Raw genomic sequence first — 18,551 nt, forward strand, 5'->3', positions numbered from 1 at the left:
CGCACCACCAGACTCAGGAACAGCTTCTTCCCCTCTGTTATCAGGTTTCCGAATGGTCCTTCCATAAGCTGGGGTACTGTCCGATTCACCTCGACCCCATTGCGGTCATTGGACTTTGTCTCTGGAACTGATGGCTACATTTTGCACTCTGCATTCTGCAAACTATATTCTGCATTCTGTACCTTCCCTTTGCTCTACCTGTTACACGAGTTGGGCTTGATTGTATTTATGTGTAGTGTTATCTGATCTGACTGGATATAACGCAGAACAAAGCTTTTGACTGTACCTCGTTACACATGACAATAATAACGATACGATATGATGAAACTTTATTTATCCCAGGAGGGACATTGGTCTGCCAACTGTCATAAACCCCAACAAGATACACGAGACACGAAATTAAAGTGACAAGTGGAAAGCCCAGGATTGGGGATGTGCAAAGATTGGGGAGGGGGAAGGGGAGTCAGTCTACCCCACGACAGAATGGGTGGGAGGAGATGTACAGTTTGATCACCACTGGGAAACAGGATCTCCTGTGGCCTTCTGTCCTGCATCTTGGTGGAACCAGTCTTTAAGTCTTTAAAGCAGTAACAGTTTTACATACAACCAGGAATTTAAAACATTCCACCCTCCATCAGGAGATATATTTCCAATTCAACTTTCCATGCTAACGTTAGCAAATGCAACGGAGGTAGAACACAAATACTCAAAAGGTCAGGCAGCATCCATGATGAGCTTGATAACCTGTCATTAGAACACAATTAGAGAACTTTCAGAAGCAGCTTAATAAATCAGAGAAATAAGCAAAATTCTTGCAGTTTGTGAAGTCAAATCAAAATGAACAAAATGAACAGTCTTGTTCTGCCAGGTACACAAAATTGCTGGAGAAACTCAGCGGGTGCAGCAGCATCTATGGAGCGAAGGAAATAATTTCTTATTTCTTATATTCCTTATTTCCTTCGTTCCATAGATGCTGCTGTACCCGCTGAGTTTCTCCAGCAATTTTGTGTACCTTCAATCTTCCAGCATCTGCAGTTCCTTCTTGAACAGTCTTGTTCTCCCACTGGCCACATTAATTTTAATTACTACATGGTAAGAAATAGCATAAAAAACAAAGCAATTGAAATCAAAAACAAAGAACAAGATGATAAACCCAATTTAAGATTTTTGTAATTTAATGTCCAAAATACAGATGGAATTACAAAGAAATTAATACATAGAAATAGCATATTTAGTCTCACCATCCTTAATGGTACTGATCCTTTAAGTGAGTGGCAGCATGAAATGCGTTAGTATGGTGGACCCTGGAGCTGCTGCTTCTGTGAGATAAACAATGAACATTCGATCACGAGAAGAGGGTTTAATGGGAAGATGCAAGAGGTGGTGGACAAGGCCACATCTGCTGCTGATCAAAGCAAATCCCATCGACAACTAGAGAGTAGTCCTGACCTACCATCCACCTCATTCTAAACCCTCGGACTATCTTTAATCGGATTTTACTGGACTTTATCTTGCACAAATCGTTATTCCCTGTATCCTGTATCTGTTCACTGTGAACGGCTCGATTGTAATCATGTATTGTCTTTCCACTGACTGGTTAGCACGCAACAAAAGCTTTTCTGTACATGTGACAATAAACTGAACACAATTGCTGGAACATCCAGGCTCCAATTCCCCGCAAACCTTATCCTCAAACTCACTAATCCCTCACCCAAACAGATGGAACTTCCAAGTAATGGATAGGACAGGTCCAGAGGGATATGGGCCAAACGCAGGCAGGTGGGACTAGTGTAGATGGCTGGTGTGCTCACTTGCCCACACCGGCCAACGTATCCCAGCTACACTAGTCCCACCTGCCTGCATTTGGCCCATATCCCTCCAAACCTGTCCTATCCATGTATCTGTCTAACTGTTTCTTAACTGTTGGGATAGTCCCAGCCTCAACTACCTCCTCTGGCAACTTGTTCCATACACCAACCGCCCATTGTGTGAAAAAGTTACCCCTCAGATTCCTATTAAATCTTTTCCTAATCAAGAGGGACAGTGTCCAGGAATCCTGGATCAGATTCCACTACTCCACCCATTTGAGGAATGTCGTTTCAATTACACAACTAATATAATTTGTACGAAACAATTAAGGAAGCTTGTGGAAGAGTGCGCTTTTTTTCGCAATAGCTATGAAATACCTCCCTTGGGCAACAAGACTAAATCTGTGGAATGTGTAGGAAGGAACTGCAGATGCTGGCTTCAACCTAAGGTAGATACAAAAAGCTGGAGTAACTCAGCGGGTCAGGCAACATCTCTGGAGAACATGGATAGGTGACGTTTTGGGTTGAGACCCTTCTTCAAACAGTGATTATCTGTCTGCTTTGGTGAGGATGTTAGTCAGTGCCACTTGGCAAGAGTGAATAGTGACTCTGTGGAACACCTGGGCAATGAACATGCAATACATGTTCTTAGACACCTCGTAGAAAATATCTGCAGATGCTGGTTTAAATCGAAGGTAGACAGAAAATGCTGGAGTAACTCAGCGGGACAGGCAGCATCAGGTTGGATCAGTTGAACAGTCTGAAGAAGGGTCTTGACTCGAAACGTCACCCATTCCTTCTCTGCAGAGATGCTGCCTGTCTCGCTGAGTTACTCTGGCACTTTGTATCTATCTTCGATGACTCTCCCTGGAGGTGAATCATGCCTAGTGTTGGGCGTGGAGGTCACTTAAGATTCACCTTTAAAATGCTCTTTGAAAGCCCACTTATTTAGTTTAGTTTGTTGTCACGTGTACCGAGGTACAGTGAAAAGCTTTTGCTGCGTGCTAACCAGTCAGCAGAAAGACAACACATGATTATGGTTAAGGGTTAGGCTTCCATGTTTAACATGATTTGCAGACAGATTGATAATGAGATTGGATGTCCTTAGTAATGCCCACACCAGAATCATTCTCCCCAGTCAGGGACTGCCAGTTCACATGCAGTAGAACACCAAGATTTTAAATGGCTTCTGCGATTCTGCAACAACTATTGGAAAATCACCACCACAGCTTCTAGTGGTAAACGTTTATTTCTGAAATTCACTCTTGGGTTTTTCCATAAGGGCTTGAAGAAGACACCAATGGTGACAATGGATATTTTTAAGGCAGAGACAGATAGATTCTTGATTAGTTACGGGTGTCTGGGGTTATGGGGAGAAGGCAGGAGAATGGGGTTAGGAGGGAGAGATAGATCAGCCATGATTGAATGGCGGAGTAGACTTGATGGGCCGAATGGCCTAATTCTGCTCCTATCACTTATGATTTTATAACACTTATAGTCTGGGAGTGATACACACAATAGCAATCTAAATACAGAAAGTAACACTGACCATCAGTGTGGTCTCAATCCTGCCGTTGTGAGGTGAATGACTACACCCTAGAATGGCCGGAGAGGGGACGGTGCCCAGTGTGGAAGATCCAGTGAGAATGTGTGGAGCTAAAGATGAAAGCTAATGCTGCCCTTTCAATCATGTATAATCCATCTTGCCTTGTTGTCTGTATGTGTGAAGCTTCGACTGTCTCCACATGCACTAGCTGGGAGCTGGAACATCATTGTTGGAAGCCGCACAGGGAAGGTTCCGTGTCCTTTCCATCGAGTGATGGAGCAAGAGATGATGGAGGAGGCCCTGCACGAGCCTGGGCCTCACTTGGTTCGGGAGCCACTGCAATGCATCGAGCGCGTGGGCAATTGGACTTTGGAAATGGCGCCAAAACAGGGCAGCGCTTGCATGTGTAAATATGCAAAAATAATCCCACTGTGCAGCTATACAAGTGACAAATTAAACACCAGTGAACCACTGAACCTGTCACTGCTTAGGCTTGCCCTACACATCCCGCCTCTGACACTCACCATAACAGCGCTAGAATATATCCTTCCCCAGCACTGGGTAGCACTGGGGACTTAACCTGTGGCTGCAGCATCCTGTGACCAGACAAACCTCAGTTCCTTCAGTTAATTCAGACCCCACGATAGCTGTGTTCCATCGCTTTCCTGACATAGAAACATAGACACATGGAAAATAGGTGCAGGAGTAAAGCATTTGGCCCTTTGAGCCAGCACCGCCATTCAATATATGATCATGGCTGAGTGATCATCTACAATCAGTACCCCTGTGTGGTCTACTATCTTACACTCTGGTACTGAGTATGGTTGTGTCTAATGGACAGCAGGGTTATCACTGAACTGTGTGCAAGAAAGAATTTCACTGCATTAAGGCCCATGTGACAATAAGTCAGGCTCTGTCCCTCCTCTTCCTTCCTCTAGTTTTCTTCTCCCCCTTACAATCACTGAAGGATATTATCTTGAAACGTCACCTATCCATGTTCTCCACAGATGCTGCCTGACCCGCTGCGTTACTCCAGCACTCTGTGAAGTCGGGAGTCCTTGCTAACACAAAGTGATTCTCCTGTGTTCACTGGCCATGTTGTGTCGTTTCCAGAAACACAATGCCAGCTCCACAGCATGTCCGTGTGGAGCCTCTACCTCTCCATCATGCTATGAGAATGTCAGGAGGAATTGCTCCTGGTACCTCGACCAATTTATTTATCCTGTGGCTCCTGTGTGAGTTTGTAAACCGTTACAAAGCCCGTGAGACGCCTGGCTTCTTTATCCAGCTGCGTCTAGCTTGGGCTGATAACATTAAGCCTTTGATATATGCACTTGATTTCCCAAATTGACATATATCTTCTCAACAGCACCCCTTGGGTGCGTGAAAACTCAATATCCACTAGGTGTTCAAACTGTCAAGAAAAGGCTGAACTACTTAATTTAAAAACAAAAAGCAAAGAATCTTTCTTAAAATCCCTTTTCACCTGCTTTCTCAGTCCCCTACGCTGGATGCCGACACAACTAGCCTGATCATCTGTTAGTGGTCTGAGGATCAAATCTAAGAATCCTTGGTTGTTTAATGACAAATATTTAGATCAGGGTTCACCCCTCACATGCCCACACTGCTGGATGGAGAGGAAAACCACAGATGCTGCCTGACCCGCTGAGTTACTCCAGCACTCTGTGAAACGTCACCTATCCATGTTCTCCACAGATGCTGCCTGACCCGCTGAGTTACTCCAGCACTCTGTGAAACGTCACCTATCCATGTTCTCCACAGATGCTGCCTGACCCGCTGAGTTACTCCAGCACTCTGTGAAACGTCACCTATCCATGTTCTCCACAGATGCTGCCTGACCCGCTGAGTTACTCCAGCACTCTGTGAAACGTCACCTATCCATGTTCTCCACAGATGCTGCCTGACCCGCTGAGTTACTCCAGCACTCTGTGTCTACCTCTGGTATAAACCAGCATCTGTGGGTTTTTTATATTAAACTAATAAAGCCACTGACTCAGTAAATCCTGACTCTTGCTACGAATGTTAAGTATTGTTGAACCTACACAGCAACAAGACAGTTCAACCATGGGAATGTGAAAAGGTCTCCTGCACACACGGAGACTCTGGCTCTGCTGAGAGAGTTGCTATGAATCTGTGACTCCCATTTATTCCAGACCGATGTTCTAACACGTCAGTCTCCCTGCAGCATCTACAGAAACCACCCTCCTCTCCATTCTCCTGTTCGTGACCTCTCTTTAAGGTAGTTATGAGTTTTAAGATGCTCTCTCCTTGAGTGCTACAATCGAGGTTTATGGCACAAAAGTGCAGCTGTTTCCTGCAGAAGCATTTTTACGGTAATAAAGGGAATATCTGTTTAAATTGAGAATACAAATCACATGCATCCAGCACTGCTTACACTGGTTCAATCACAGAACACAAATTGACTTTACGGCAGATGGGAAGAAAGGACATGAATGATCTCACACAGATGCCACTTGGAATTCAAAAAGCCCCAGTTTCTGCAAATTTCTCGTTCCATTTTCAAATTGGGAAAACTACTTTCCTGATCAAATGTTATGAATTCAAAGCATATATGGAAATCGGATAGTTATATCTCCTTAGAGAAACAACTGTACTGAAGACATTATTGGTTTATTTCAGACACGTTATTTACCTCCAGAGACATTTGCTCGATGGTATTAGAGCCTCCAACTGAGGACACAAGAGAAAAAACAACATCTTCTGGGGCACTTTATTTTATATATTTTTAAACCTCTCCCTAATTATATTTATTAATGGTACGCTATATTTTACAGTAACACTTCAAACTGATATCTATTTCATAACACATTTTATTGATTATAATTTTAAATTCCCATTAGCTTATTCCATTCACATTGCAGAAAAATATATACTTATGTTTAAATACACAGACATTTGGATATAAATGGGGAAGATTTGACATCTCGTTGGATTTAATCAGATGGCTCAAGTAAAACCAGGAACTTCTGAACAAGTGCTTCTTCCACAGTAAATAATGAATAACAATATCTAAAGAAACTTCAGAGGCAGGTGATTCAATGTTTAGAATCTGTTTCCATGCTGTTGTTTTATATTCACGAATGGCATCCATTTATACTGCTATCCTCCATTAGTGATCGGACGTCAATATAGACTGGCTTATGGATTCAATTGGGTGGGGCTTGTTTTTATGTCCCTTAAAGATGAAATGGGAGTGCAAAATAAGTCGCAAAATGTGGTCCAACGATGACTTTGAAACACGTACACCTGTGCTCACATGCAAGGATGCATGGCTGCAGCAAAGATGACTATTGTGAGCATTTGAGATTGCAGCTGCATGGGCCCCAGATGTGTAAGGAGGAGGCAGATTATGTAGGAATGAACTGCAGATGCTGGTTTACGCTGAAGATACAAAATGCTCGAGTAATTCAACGGGACAGGCATCATCACTGGGTATATACACACACATACATATGCATATATATAAACATAGAAAATATGTAGGCTATTCGGCCAGCACCGCCATTCAATTGCTGACCATCTGAAATCAGTACCCCGCTCCTGCCTTCTCCCCATATCCCTTGATTCCGTTAGTCCTAAGAGCTATATCCAGTCTGAAGAAGGGTTTCGGCCCGAAACGTTGCCTATTTCCTTCGCTCCATAGATGCTACCTCACCCGCTGAGTTTCTCCAGCACTTTTGTCTACCTCCTATATCCAACTCTCTCTTGAAAACATCCAGCGAATTAGCCTCCAATGCCTTCTGAGGCAGAGAATTCTACAGATTCACAACCCTCTGGGTGAAAAAGTTTTTCCTCATCTCAGTCCTAAATGGCCGACCTAAACTGTGACCCCTGGTTCTGGACTCCTCCAACATCAGGACCATTTTTCCTGCATCTAGCTCTTCTGGGTGAGATGCTAACTGCATTTCGTTGTCTCTGTACTGTACACTGCACAATGACAATAAAGATTGAATATGAAATATATAGTTCAAAGTAATGTCTTCACTGATTTCAGACATATTGAGGGAGTGCAGCGTAGGTTCACCAGGTTAATTCCCAGGATGGCGGGATTGTCATTTGATGAAAGAATGGAGCGTCTGGGCTTGAATTCATTGGAATTTAGAAGGATGAGAGTGGATCTTATAGAAACATGTAAAATTATTAAGGGATTGGACAGGCTAGATGCAGGAAACATGTTCCCAATGTTGGGGGAGTCCAGAACCAGGGACCGCAGTTTAAGAATAAGGGGTAGGCCATTTAGAACTGAGATGAGGAAAAACTTTTTCACCCAGAGTTGTGAGTCTGTGGAATTCTCTGCCTCAGAAGGCAGTGGAGGCCGATTCATTGGATGCATTCAAAAGAGAGTTAGATAGAGCTCTTAGGGCTGGCGGAATCAAGGAATATGAGAAGGCAGGAACGGGGTACTGATAGTGGCAGACCAGCCATGATCACATTGAATGGTGGTGCTGGCTCGAAGGGCCGAATGGCCTCATCCTGCACCTATTGTCTATGTATCTAATATGCACTGGCTTATGAACTTGCCAAGTACATGTAGTGCATACGCGGTGTAGAATTCTAGCCCAGAATATAGGAATAGTTCTGCACAGTATCCTGTGATGAGTGACATGTTCTGAGTCTAATTCTCACAGGTTCTGGTGGCTATAAGTCTGGCTTGGTCGAGAATTATTGAGAATCGTGCAGGCAAGGCAACCCATTACAGAGGCACAAGGAACCGCAGATGCAGGAACCTTCTGCAAAACACAAAGTGCTGGAGGAACTCAGCGGGTCAGGCAGCAGCTGTGGAGGGATTAGCCAGGCGACGTTTTGGATCGGGATCCCTCTGTGGTGAGATGAGGGAAAGTCCAAGTGATCTCTTGCCTTACAGTCATGCATTGGGAAGCACATAGAATGAAATGTCCAGATTGAAGAAGGGTCTCGACCCGAAACATCACCTGATCCTTCTCTCCAGAGATACTGCCTGTCCCGCTGAGTTACTCCAGCATTTTGTGTTTATCTTTGGTGTAAACCAGCGTCTGCAGTTCCTTCCTACACATTGGGATACACGTTGACACATTGAATGGGTTTGAGGTGATCTGGAAAGTTAACCTACCTGCTCACAGCCACTACCTGGGTCGCTGGATAAGATTCTAGGCGGTAGAATTTCCTTATTCTTGTGTGAGTTTGCTCACCGCACTTGATTAAGGAACACATCAGATATGTGATGTCAGCAGGTCAGTTCGGGTCAGGGCCCTTCTTCATACTGATTGTAGTGGGGGGCGGGGGATGGGGGGGAGAGAAAGCTGGAAACGAGGAGAGGGGGGTGGGGTTCGGGACAGAGCCAGATAAGTAATAGGTGAACAGGTAGGTCTGAAGAAGGGTCTCGACTCAAAACGTCACCTATTCTTTTTCTCCAGAGACGCTGTCTGACCCGTTAAGTTACTCCAGCTTTTTGTGTCTATCTTCAGTTTAAACTAGCATCTACAGTTGCTTCCTACACAAGTGAAAGGTGGATACAGGTGTGGGGGAGAGGGGGGTGGTGTGAGGGTGGACAAAGGCCAGAGATGCAAAGGAGACTAAAGTCCTTGAGACAAGGAGTGAAGAGGTGTGAAGTTTTTACCTGTTACTTGAAGTGAAGACAAACTAGGGAAACAGGGACTATCTTTAAATGAACTTCCCGAATCCAGAAATTTACATCAAGGATCGAATCTCAGGGTGTTTCATAATGCCGACAAGTTGCAAGAATGATTAGGCTTTGATTACTCTGTGGAAGCTGTGAGCAAGGTGAGTTACTAAGGCAAGTTCTCGACTCTGGCAAGAACTGAAGTGAGAAGCGTTTTAGCAGCAGCGTGTGTAAATAATCAGAAGAAACCAGTGCTTTCAGAGGTAGAGGTTTTATTGCGTAAAACACGGGATAAAACTATACTGCTTCAAAGACATCTTGCTTCTAACAGCAGAAAAAAAAGGCATCGCTGAAAAACAACTTTTATACTTCTATACCAGAATAAAGTTCTGTCAACTGATGTATAATAAATAATGACCAAGAATAAACTTTAAATACAAAGTCATCTACTTGTTACAAGCAAGGCAACAACATCCTCTACTCTATTGATCTCAGATCTTCTCCAAGATAACAAACTCCTTCATTTAGGAATGTAGACAATATCATGACCAGTTTCACACACTACAGAAGTACAATGTTGACGTCTTTAGATTTGTGAAGCGTGGAGTTACTCAGAATCTGACAGTATCATTGCTGCTGTCAATTGCTCCTATTACAAGTTACAAATGTTCTGGAAAGGTCTACGTCAGAGGGAGGGGGGAGAAAAGCAGGACAGTAGCACCTGACTAAATGGAATCAACACACACATACACACACGTCACAGGAAGGGAGACGTTATCCAGTGTCATACGCGGAGTTATTATTTATTGCCTGTCATCTGAAATACTGAAAGACACAGAAGAATACTGAAAGATTTCAAAAAGTGCGAGTATGGAATGTGTTTGCTACGGTACAGTAGGCACACACACACACACGCACACGCACACACAGACACACACACACTCACACACAGACACACACAGACACACACAGACACACACACACACACTCACACACAGACACACACAGACACACACAGACACACACACACACACTCACACACAGACACTCACACACACACACGCTCTCACACGCTCACACGCTCTCACACACCCCCTCACTCACACACCCACACACACATACACGAAAGCAAGCGACTGACAGTCACCAAACACGGTAGTGCAGTTAATATCCTAAAGCTTACTACAGTCGTTCTGAAATGTTTTTAATAACATCTCGATCCCACATTGGGATCTTTAGAAACAGTTGCATTGAGTTTATCATCTGGGTTTAAGTAAGGCAGTGAGAACTATACTAAAAAAAAAACCATAAAACCATCTTGCCATTTGCCAGGTGGGTGTTAAGTTAGTGACCCCCCCCCCCCCAGTCTCGCCCACTGTTGGTGTGGCCTCGGCCAATATTTATCATTCTCTCAGGTTAGTACTCGGCTTATTTGTTTTTTACTATTATTTACACAAATTAAAGCTTGCAGTTTGTGACCACCGCAAACTACGTTAGGCAGAGCAGAGGTGTTAAGGCCCAGTGATATCTTCTCTGCTCTCTGCAGCCTACACGACCTAGAGTCATACTCCTCTCCAGAATACACTGCCCCTGGACAATTGTCTGGAGATGGGGCACCTCTTTCGCTGTTGATGAAGGCGGCGTTGAGATCAAGTGTATAACGCTTACTTGATGTCTATTCTCGTGGTGATACTTTGCTGCTTATCTCAAGAGTCTCCCCCCCCCCCCCCGGTCAACTTCATAGTCGCATCATTTGCCTCAAGAGTTGTGTCTATCGCCGTGAAAATTAAACTCTGCGGATTCCGAATTGTACAAAAGCTAAAATTCATTTAAAAACCCCCACCGAATTCCATTGTTTCTGTTGCACAAAAAAAACAAGGGGGAAAGACCAACACATTGACAAGTGATTCTTGATACATACAGAGCAGGAAATAGTGGATGAATAGACTTCCTCAACGTCTCCATTTACTTGTTCTTCAGGAGAAACTCCTGCACTGTGTCTTTCACACTTGGAAACATTAACGAATGTTCGCTCACGGGAATTGTTTTGGAGTAACGAGCTGAATAATTCCCTCGTTCCAGATATTCCACTTCCCACCAGTGCCCTCTATCGTCAGAGCCAACACTCTCCAAGGCTGTGACCTCCCATCCCCACCCCTCCCCTGTGCGACTTCACTGTTGAAAACCTACTTCTCCACAGAAGGAAAATACTTCAAGTCAAAGAAAATCGAAAGTTTTTTTTCCTTCCCCCACACAACTTTGCAAACTGATAAACGAAAAATAAAAGACTATCGGATCCCCACCTCTTCCTTTGCTTAAGAAAGAACTGCAGCTGCTGGAAAAATCGAAGGTGGACAAAAATGCTGGAGAAACTCAGCGGGTGAGGCAGCATCTATGGAGCAACGTTTCGGCCTATTCCTTCGCTCCATAGATGCTGCCTCACCCGCTGAGTTTCTCCAGCATTTTTATGTCGGCCACCTCTTCCTTTGATACATTTGGCTGTGAATGAGAACACAGGATGAGCATGTTAAATTGTGACCCACTTCCGCATAGGTCTGTCTGTCTGTCTGTGTCCAGCATGGCTCAATCAGCACTGGGCGGCTAGGGTTTCCCCAACACTGCTGCCTACAGGAAGGGACACCACGCATTGATTTTCATTTTGTTTCTCTCTCTCAGCCTCAGTCAGACTGGCACCAACACACACATCCCATTACTGGGCTAAGCCAATGGCAACAGATTGGAGGGGTCGTGTAATAAAGGTGTTTTCACAGCCCCCCCCCCCCATAACCAAGCCGACTCTAAATCACCCGGATCCGATCACATTTCTGTTAAGAGCATTCGTTTCGGACATACACCACTTTAAACTTTCAAACGGCCTGTTAGTAAGTAGCTGGTGACCTTTTACAGCCACTTTAGTTTCCCACCTGTGATGTTTTGAAATACTTGTTGCTGGGTAACAGTTCGGCAGTCTCTTGGCATAAGTGGACATCTCACACAATCTCCGTCACAATACTGGGATATATATATATATATAGATATATTAAAAACAGCCCACCAGTTATTTCCTTGGAATTCCACAAACATTTGTTCATTCTGACTACATGTCAAAACAAAAAGCTCAGTAAAAAAAACCGTATATTGCGAGTAATTGTCTCGTTGCCTTGCACTAGTCTTGATCCTGACTAGCTTCCACCGGCAGTTCACTACAGCTCCCTGCGTTCACACAACCTGCTTCTTCTGCAATCCCAGTAGCCTCCGTGTCGACTCTGGACCGTTTGAACCTGCGGTCTGGATACTGGCTGTTGTCAAAAGGCATTCGGTGCACGCACAACACATGTGTCTTCAGATTACCCTTCTGCGAGGCACTGTAGGGGCAGTATCTGCACTGGAACGGCCGGGTACCTGAGGGGAGAGAGTGCAGAAACAGGAGTCATAGAAAAATAGGTGCCAGCAACGCCATTCACTGTGATCATGGCTGATCATCCACAATCAGTACCCCGTTCCTGCTTTCTCCCCATATCCCTTGATTCCGTTAAATCTAACTCTCTCTTGAAAACATCCAGTGAATTGGCCTCCACTGCCTTGTGTGGCAGAGAATTCCACAGATTTACAACTTTCTGGGTGAAAAAAAATTCCTCATCTCAGTCCTAAATGGCCGACCCCTTATTCTTAAACTGTGACCCCTGGTTCTTGACTCCCCCAACATGGGGAACATTTTTCCTGCATCTAGCCTGTCCGGTCCCTCAAGAATTTTATATGTTTCTATACGATCCCCTCATCCTTCTGAACTCCAGCAAAGGTTAGACCTCCCCACCCTTCACAACACCATTCACAGTGCCTCATTATCGGCTGTACAGAAAAGGAACAATGAAATTGTTAAACTTACAGCAGCACAAACAGATTCATCAACACGACACTCAGGTGTGGACTTAACATCGGAGTCGATCCCTTACCTGGGATCGCTCCAACCGCCGCCTGCGGACTTTACCATCAAGAGCTCGCGGTCTCGGGAGAGGCTGAGTCGGGAAGCTCCAACGACACAGAGGTTCGACCAGCCCCGACACTGGGTCCGATCACCCGGCGCGGGGAGGTGACATCTCCCCTGATGCAGGAGCTGATCGCCCCGATGCAGAGGCCCCGAACACCACCGGCTACAGGAGTAAGATCGTCCCGTCAACGGAGGGCTCGAGGCCCCCGGCCACGGGAGAGCAAACGAGGGAGGAGACTTGAACTTTGTTTTCGCCTCCCATCACAGTGAGGAATGTGGAGGAGTCACTGTGGTGGATGTTTATGTTAAAATGTATTTTGTGTGTTCTGGTGCTTTTTATTTGTATGACTGACTTGGCAAATGAAATTTCACGTGTGTTGCAAAACATACTTGGTTAATAAAGTATTATTGTGATTGTGATCTCTGAGGAAGGATGTGTCGGCTCTGGAGAGGGTCCAGAGGAGGTTTACAAGAATGATTCCAGGAATGAGTGGGTTCGCATATGATGAGGGTTTGACGGCACTGGGCCTGTACTCGCTGGAGTTGAGAAGGTTGAGGGGGGACCTCATTGAAACGTACAAATAATGAAAGGCTTGGATGGAGTGGATGTGGAGAGGATGTTTCCACTGGTGGGAGAGTCCAGGATCAGAGGTCATAGCTTCAGAATTAAATGGCGCTCTTTGAGAAAGGAGGTGAGGAGGAGCTTCTTTAGTCAGAGGGTAGTTAATCTGTGGAACTCATTGCCACAGTGGGCTGTGGAGGCCAAGTCAGTGGATATGTTTAAGGCAGTGATAGACAAATTCTTGATTAGAACAGGTGTCAAGGGTTATGGGGAGAAGGCAGGAAAATGGGATTAGGAGGCAGAGATCAGCCATGATTGAATGGTGGAGTGGACTCGATGGGCTGAATGGCCTAATTCTACTACTATAACTTGTGAATTTATAAATATGTCCCAGATAGAACAATGACATTCTTACTTGCTGCAGCACAACAGAATATGTAAATATAGTACATTGTAAACAATATAGTAAACGAGAAAAAGTTAATTGTGTTTGTTTGTGTGTGTATGTGTGTGTGTGTGTGTGTTTATGTGTGTGTGTGTGTGTGTGTGTGTGTGTATGTGTGTTTATGTGTGTGTGTGTGTGTGTGTGTGTGTGTGTGTGTGTATGTGTGTTTGTGTGTGTGTGTGTGTGTGTGTGTGTATGTGTGTTTATGTGTGTGTGTGTGTGTGTGTGTGTGTATGTGTGTTTCTGTGTGTGTGTGTGTGTGTGTGTGTGTGTGTGTATGTGTGTTTATGTGTGTGTGTGTGTATGAGTGTGTGCATAGTGTGTGTGTGTATGAGTGTGTGTGTGTGTGTTTGTGTGTGTGTGTGTGTGCGCGTATGAGTGTGTGTGTATGAGTGTGTGTGTATACGAGTGTTGTATGAGTGTGTGTGTGTGCGTATGAGTGTGCGCGTGAGTGTGCATGAGTGTGAGTGTGTGTGTGCGTGAGTGTGTGAGTGCATGAGTGTGAGTGTGTGTGCGCGCGCGCGAGTGTGTGTGTGTGTGTGAGTGTGTGCGTGAGTGCGTGAGTGTGTGTGTGTGTGTGTGAGTGTGTGCATGAGTGTGTGTGAGTGTGTGCATGAGTGTGTGTGTGTGTGTGTGTGAGCGTGCACAACATATAAAATCTAACAAACAAACAATAATAGTTTCTAACCCTAATCCATACATGAAACAATTAGAAGAATTTCAATAAATAACAACCCCAATATAATGCACAAAAACCCCAAACAAAGGCCAGTCCGTGGTGATGGGAAAATCCATGTCAAGCATGTCGTGGTGTAAAGGGCTGGTTCAAGTCCAGGGGGGTCGACAGTACAAGCATGTTTAAATACTAGTCAGCATTGCACATTCAACCAGTGCTGTCCCCCCAAGAACCTCCTGCATAAATGAGCATTGGGCCACAGCCGAGAGTAACTAACACCACTCTTAATGCAGTGTCCAGTCGGGCATCACTGGCTCGACATTGCTTCTCATCTTGCTTATAGTTACAAAGCTACGTGCAAATATAGGGACGTGAGCCACAAGAGCAGATACAATCCTCTAACACTTGTGAACGATGTACACTGAACAAAAATAACATAGAACAGTACAGAAGATGGACACAAAATGCTGGAGTTACTCAGCGGGACAGTAACTCAGTCTGAAGAAAGGGTCTCGACCCGAAATGTCACCCATTCCTGCTCTCCAGGATGCTGCCTGTCCCGTTGAGTTACTCCAGATTTTGTGTCTACCTTTGATTTAAACCAGCATCTGCAGTTCCTTCCTACACATAGAACATGTTAGACTAATTCACTATGCTTCCATTCCCTGTATAACCAGGTAGCTATCGAAAAGCCCTGAAATACCATGTGCCCATGGAAAAGCCTCTTAAATAAGATAACTGTTCATATTGTAAATTAATCCAGATTGTTCGTGTAAATATTATACACGTGAATATCACACACACCCACACACCTGCTTTTACATTATATATCCTGCACCTTCATACATGTTTAGTCAGACCTGTGCTAAAACTTGCTGAACCACCAAAATAAACAGAGTTCCCACATATTCTGTTGAGATCTAACACTGTGCTTTCACAGAGAGTTATGAGCTGTGGCAATATCCATGTTTTTATGGTCTGTACTTGCCGGGTTTAACCTTTTGTCTTCCCCATAAACAGCATTCAGTAAAATCAATGGATTTGTAGCTAATGGATCCAATGTAAAAATAATGAAGGTATGAGGGCCAGATGTGAGTGATGGCTATCAAAGATTATATTTACACACCATTTGTTATTGAACCCCAGCTAGACAATATTCCTGCAGCATTCTCCAGTGTAACTAGAGGCATCAACCAACGCCAGCTCGCCACATCCGTTTTACTGAGCAAAATATTATGCCATCAATGTACTGCACGCACAGTACTTCAAAGCCCAACATCATATGTATTGAACAGTGGACAGGTTAATGATGCAAATCAGAATGCCCAATATTTGGAGAATGCTTTCACCGTCAGTGTGAACTCTCCCGATGTAAGAGGGGAACAAACGTCACCATTCCACCTCGAAACTTGCCACTGACATTGCTCTCTGCATGCTTCCTATTTTATGTCGATCATATTTTTTAATTGTGTAAAAAAAAATTCTAAAACTCCTTTCTAACAAACTAAAAGAAAGAAAGAAAAAATAAATAAATGCAAGTTAAGATTTTGCTTTTCCTTTAATGTTCTGGGGTTGTCGAGCTGAGTGAAAGGAGTCCCTTTGAAATACAGAGTAAAGTTGGCTTTGCATTATTCTATAAGAGGCTGCGCAAAATGAAAGGTGTCAGAGTTAGCTGTGTTTGTCTGTGGCGTGATCCCCAAACCCTAGCTGAGAAACGACAGATGCCTGCAACAAGATGCAGCGATGCATGTTAAAGTCTCAGACTAATCCACCTTCTCCACTGCGGTTATGTGAACCAAGACAATGGTGCGATCCCTGTATGAGACAGAACGCTGCAGTCTACCGATACTGACCGCCCCGCCCAGATCCCACAGACACCCTCACGCCTCGTCAAGATCCACACCCTCCCCTCCACTTGTCCAGTAATGCTGCAGGCAAAATATAACATCTGCACACAACATTGGGACAAGGCAACAAAGTAAGGAGTAAAGTAGAATGCCAGCGCCAGATCTATGTTGGACTTTGTACAGTGAGTGTACAGGAACTCCAGCCTAGGATGGTCCTCTCTCCACTCTCCAGCTCCGAAGCTTTTCACTGTACCTCGGAGAAAGCAGGAACGGGGCACTGATTGTGGACGATCAGCCATGATCACATTGAATGGCGGCGCTGGCTCGAAGGGACGAATGGCCTCCTCCTGCACCTATTGTCTATGCTTTTATGGTACACGTGACAATAAAATAAACTGGAGCTGCCTCTCAGGCAATCCTCAATGTCATTAGGAGCGGAGCAACCTTTGGCAGTCAGTCCCCATGAAGCAGACAGCAAACTCTGGGCCCTGTCATCACAAGTGTCCTTGTTGTCGTGTTGCACTGTGTGAAGGGTCGGCATTGGCTTGGTTAGGGGAAGAGCTTGGCACTGTTTGCAAAGGTGTTTGTGGGGCAGGGCCATCTTAACGTATGGGCACGCTGGGCAGTTGCCCGGGGCCCCACTAGCATAGGGCCCCACCAGCATAGGGCCCCCACTAGCATAGCAGCCTCACCAACATAGGGGCCCACCAGCATAGAGACCCCACCAACATAGGGCCCCACCAGCATAGGGGCCTCACCAGCATAGGGACCCCATGCTAATCTATGTATTGTAGAATGTTATTGTATAGCATGAAAATGGAGAACATCGCAAGTGCATGACGGCATATTTGATTCGGCATAACAAAACTGGAAGTGTCGGGGCCCCAGTCCACTGCTTTGCCCGGGGGCCTATAATGCTGTTAACACGGCCCTGTTGGGGAGGCTCAGTTCAGTTTATTGTCACGTGTACCGTGGTACAGTGAAAAGCTTTTGTTGCGTGCTAACCAGTCACCGGAAAGACAACACATGATTACAATCGATCCATTTATAGTTTATAGATACATGACAAGTGAATAATGTTTAGTGCAAGGTAAAGCCAGCAAAGTCCGATCCAAGATAGTCCGAGGGTCACCAATGAGGTAGATAGTAGTTCAGCACCGCTCTCTGGTTGTGGTAGGATGGTTCAGTTGCCTGATAACAGCCGGGAAGAAACTGTCCCTGAATCTGGAGGTGTGCGTCTTCACACTTGTGTACCTCTTGCCCAATGGGAGAGGGGAGAGGAGGGAGTGGCCGGGGTGGCCGTGTTATCGCAGTATGTTTTATTTTAATGCGTCTTATCCGTCAGCCATTCGCTCTACCCGAAATGCAGCTTGTGCTGACAAATGGGAGTGGTGTCGGTGAGTGAGGAAGCATCGCGGTGTGAGCCGCCAGCCCCTCCCCTCCCCTCCCCTCCCCTCCCCTCCCCTTCCCTCCCCTCTCCTCTCCTGTCCTCTCCCCCCTCCCCCCTCCCCTCCTCTCCTCTCCCCCCTCCCCTCCCCTCCCCTCCTCGCCATGTAGATCAGTGACCTTGTGAACCTCCCCTCCCACAACCCTTGTAGAGGAAGAGCGAGGACATGAAGTCATACGGCTCCTCGTGCCAAGAGTTCAAACAGCTGTGAAGCAGGGTGTTGTGGAACACATTCATAAAAACGGAACCACCCTCTCCTCTCTCTGTGTGCATTTGGCCCGTGGCACAACGGAGTAACATGTAGTTCCTTCAGGCTAAAACAACAAGAGCAGACAGAGCGAAGTAGCAAGATTTTATCCCTGAAACTTACCGCAACAGCCTTTAGTGTAAGCGCGTGACGGGCCCCACACAATTCCCCCAGTGTCTCAGTCTCAGGATACTCTTGGCAAGAAGTCAGAATGAGTGTTGTATATAAATTCCATCTGATGCCAACACAGCCATCTGTGTGTGGAAGCTGCTCTACCCATGTAATGCCGCTCTCTTCCCACAGATGAGTTAAAAAAAAATAGTGATTAATTTGCAGAATGTTAG

At 45.2% G+C, this 18,551-nt stretch overlaps 1 protein-coding gene across 4 annotated transcripts in view; it reads right to left on the bottom strand.

Annotated features, from left to right (window-relative positions):
* Positions 1–10,006: 10,006 nt before the first annotated feature.
* Positions 10,007–18,551, bottom strand: part of znf536 (zinc finger protein 536) — a 400,158-nt gene continuing 391,613 nt past the window's right edge. For all 4 annotated transcript variants that reach the window (XM_033036453.1, XM_033036455.1, XM_033036452.1 and 1 more), the window contains one exon: positions 10,007–12,397. In XM_033036453.1, coding sequence (XP_032892344.1) covers positions 12,162–12,397 — 236 coding nt within the window. In that variant the 3' untranslated portion in view covers positions 10,007–12,161. The remainder of the gene's footprint in view (positions 12,398–18,551) is intronic.

This window comes from Amblyraja radiata, chromosome 17 (genome assembly GCF_010909765.2).
Source record: "Amblyraja radiata isolate CabotCenter1 chromosome 17, sAmbRad1.1.pri, whole genome shotgun sequence".
Classification (NCBI taxonomy): Eukaryota; Metazoa; Chordata; class Chondrichthyes; order Rajiformes; family Rajidae; genus Amblyraja; species Amblyraja radiata.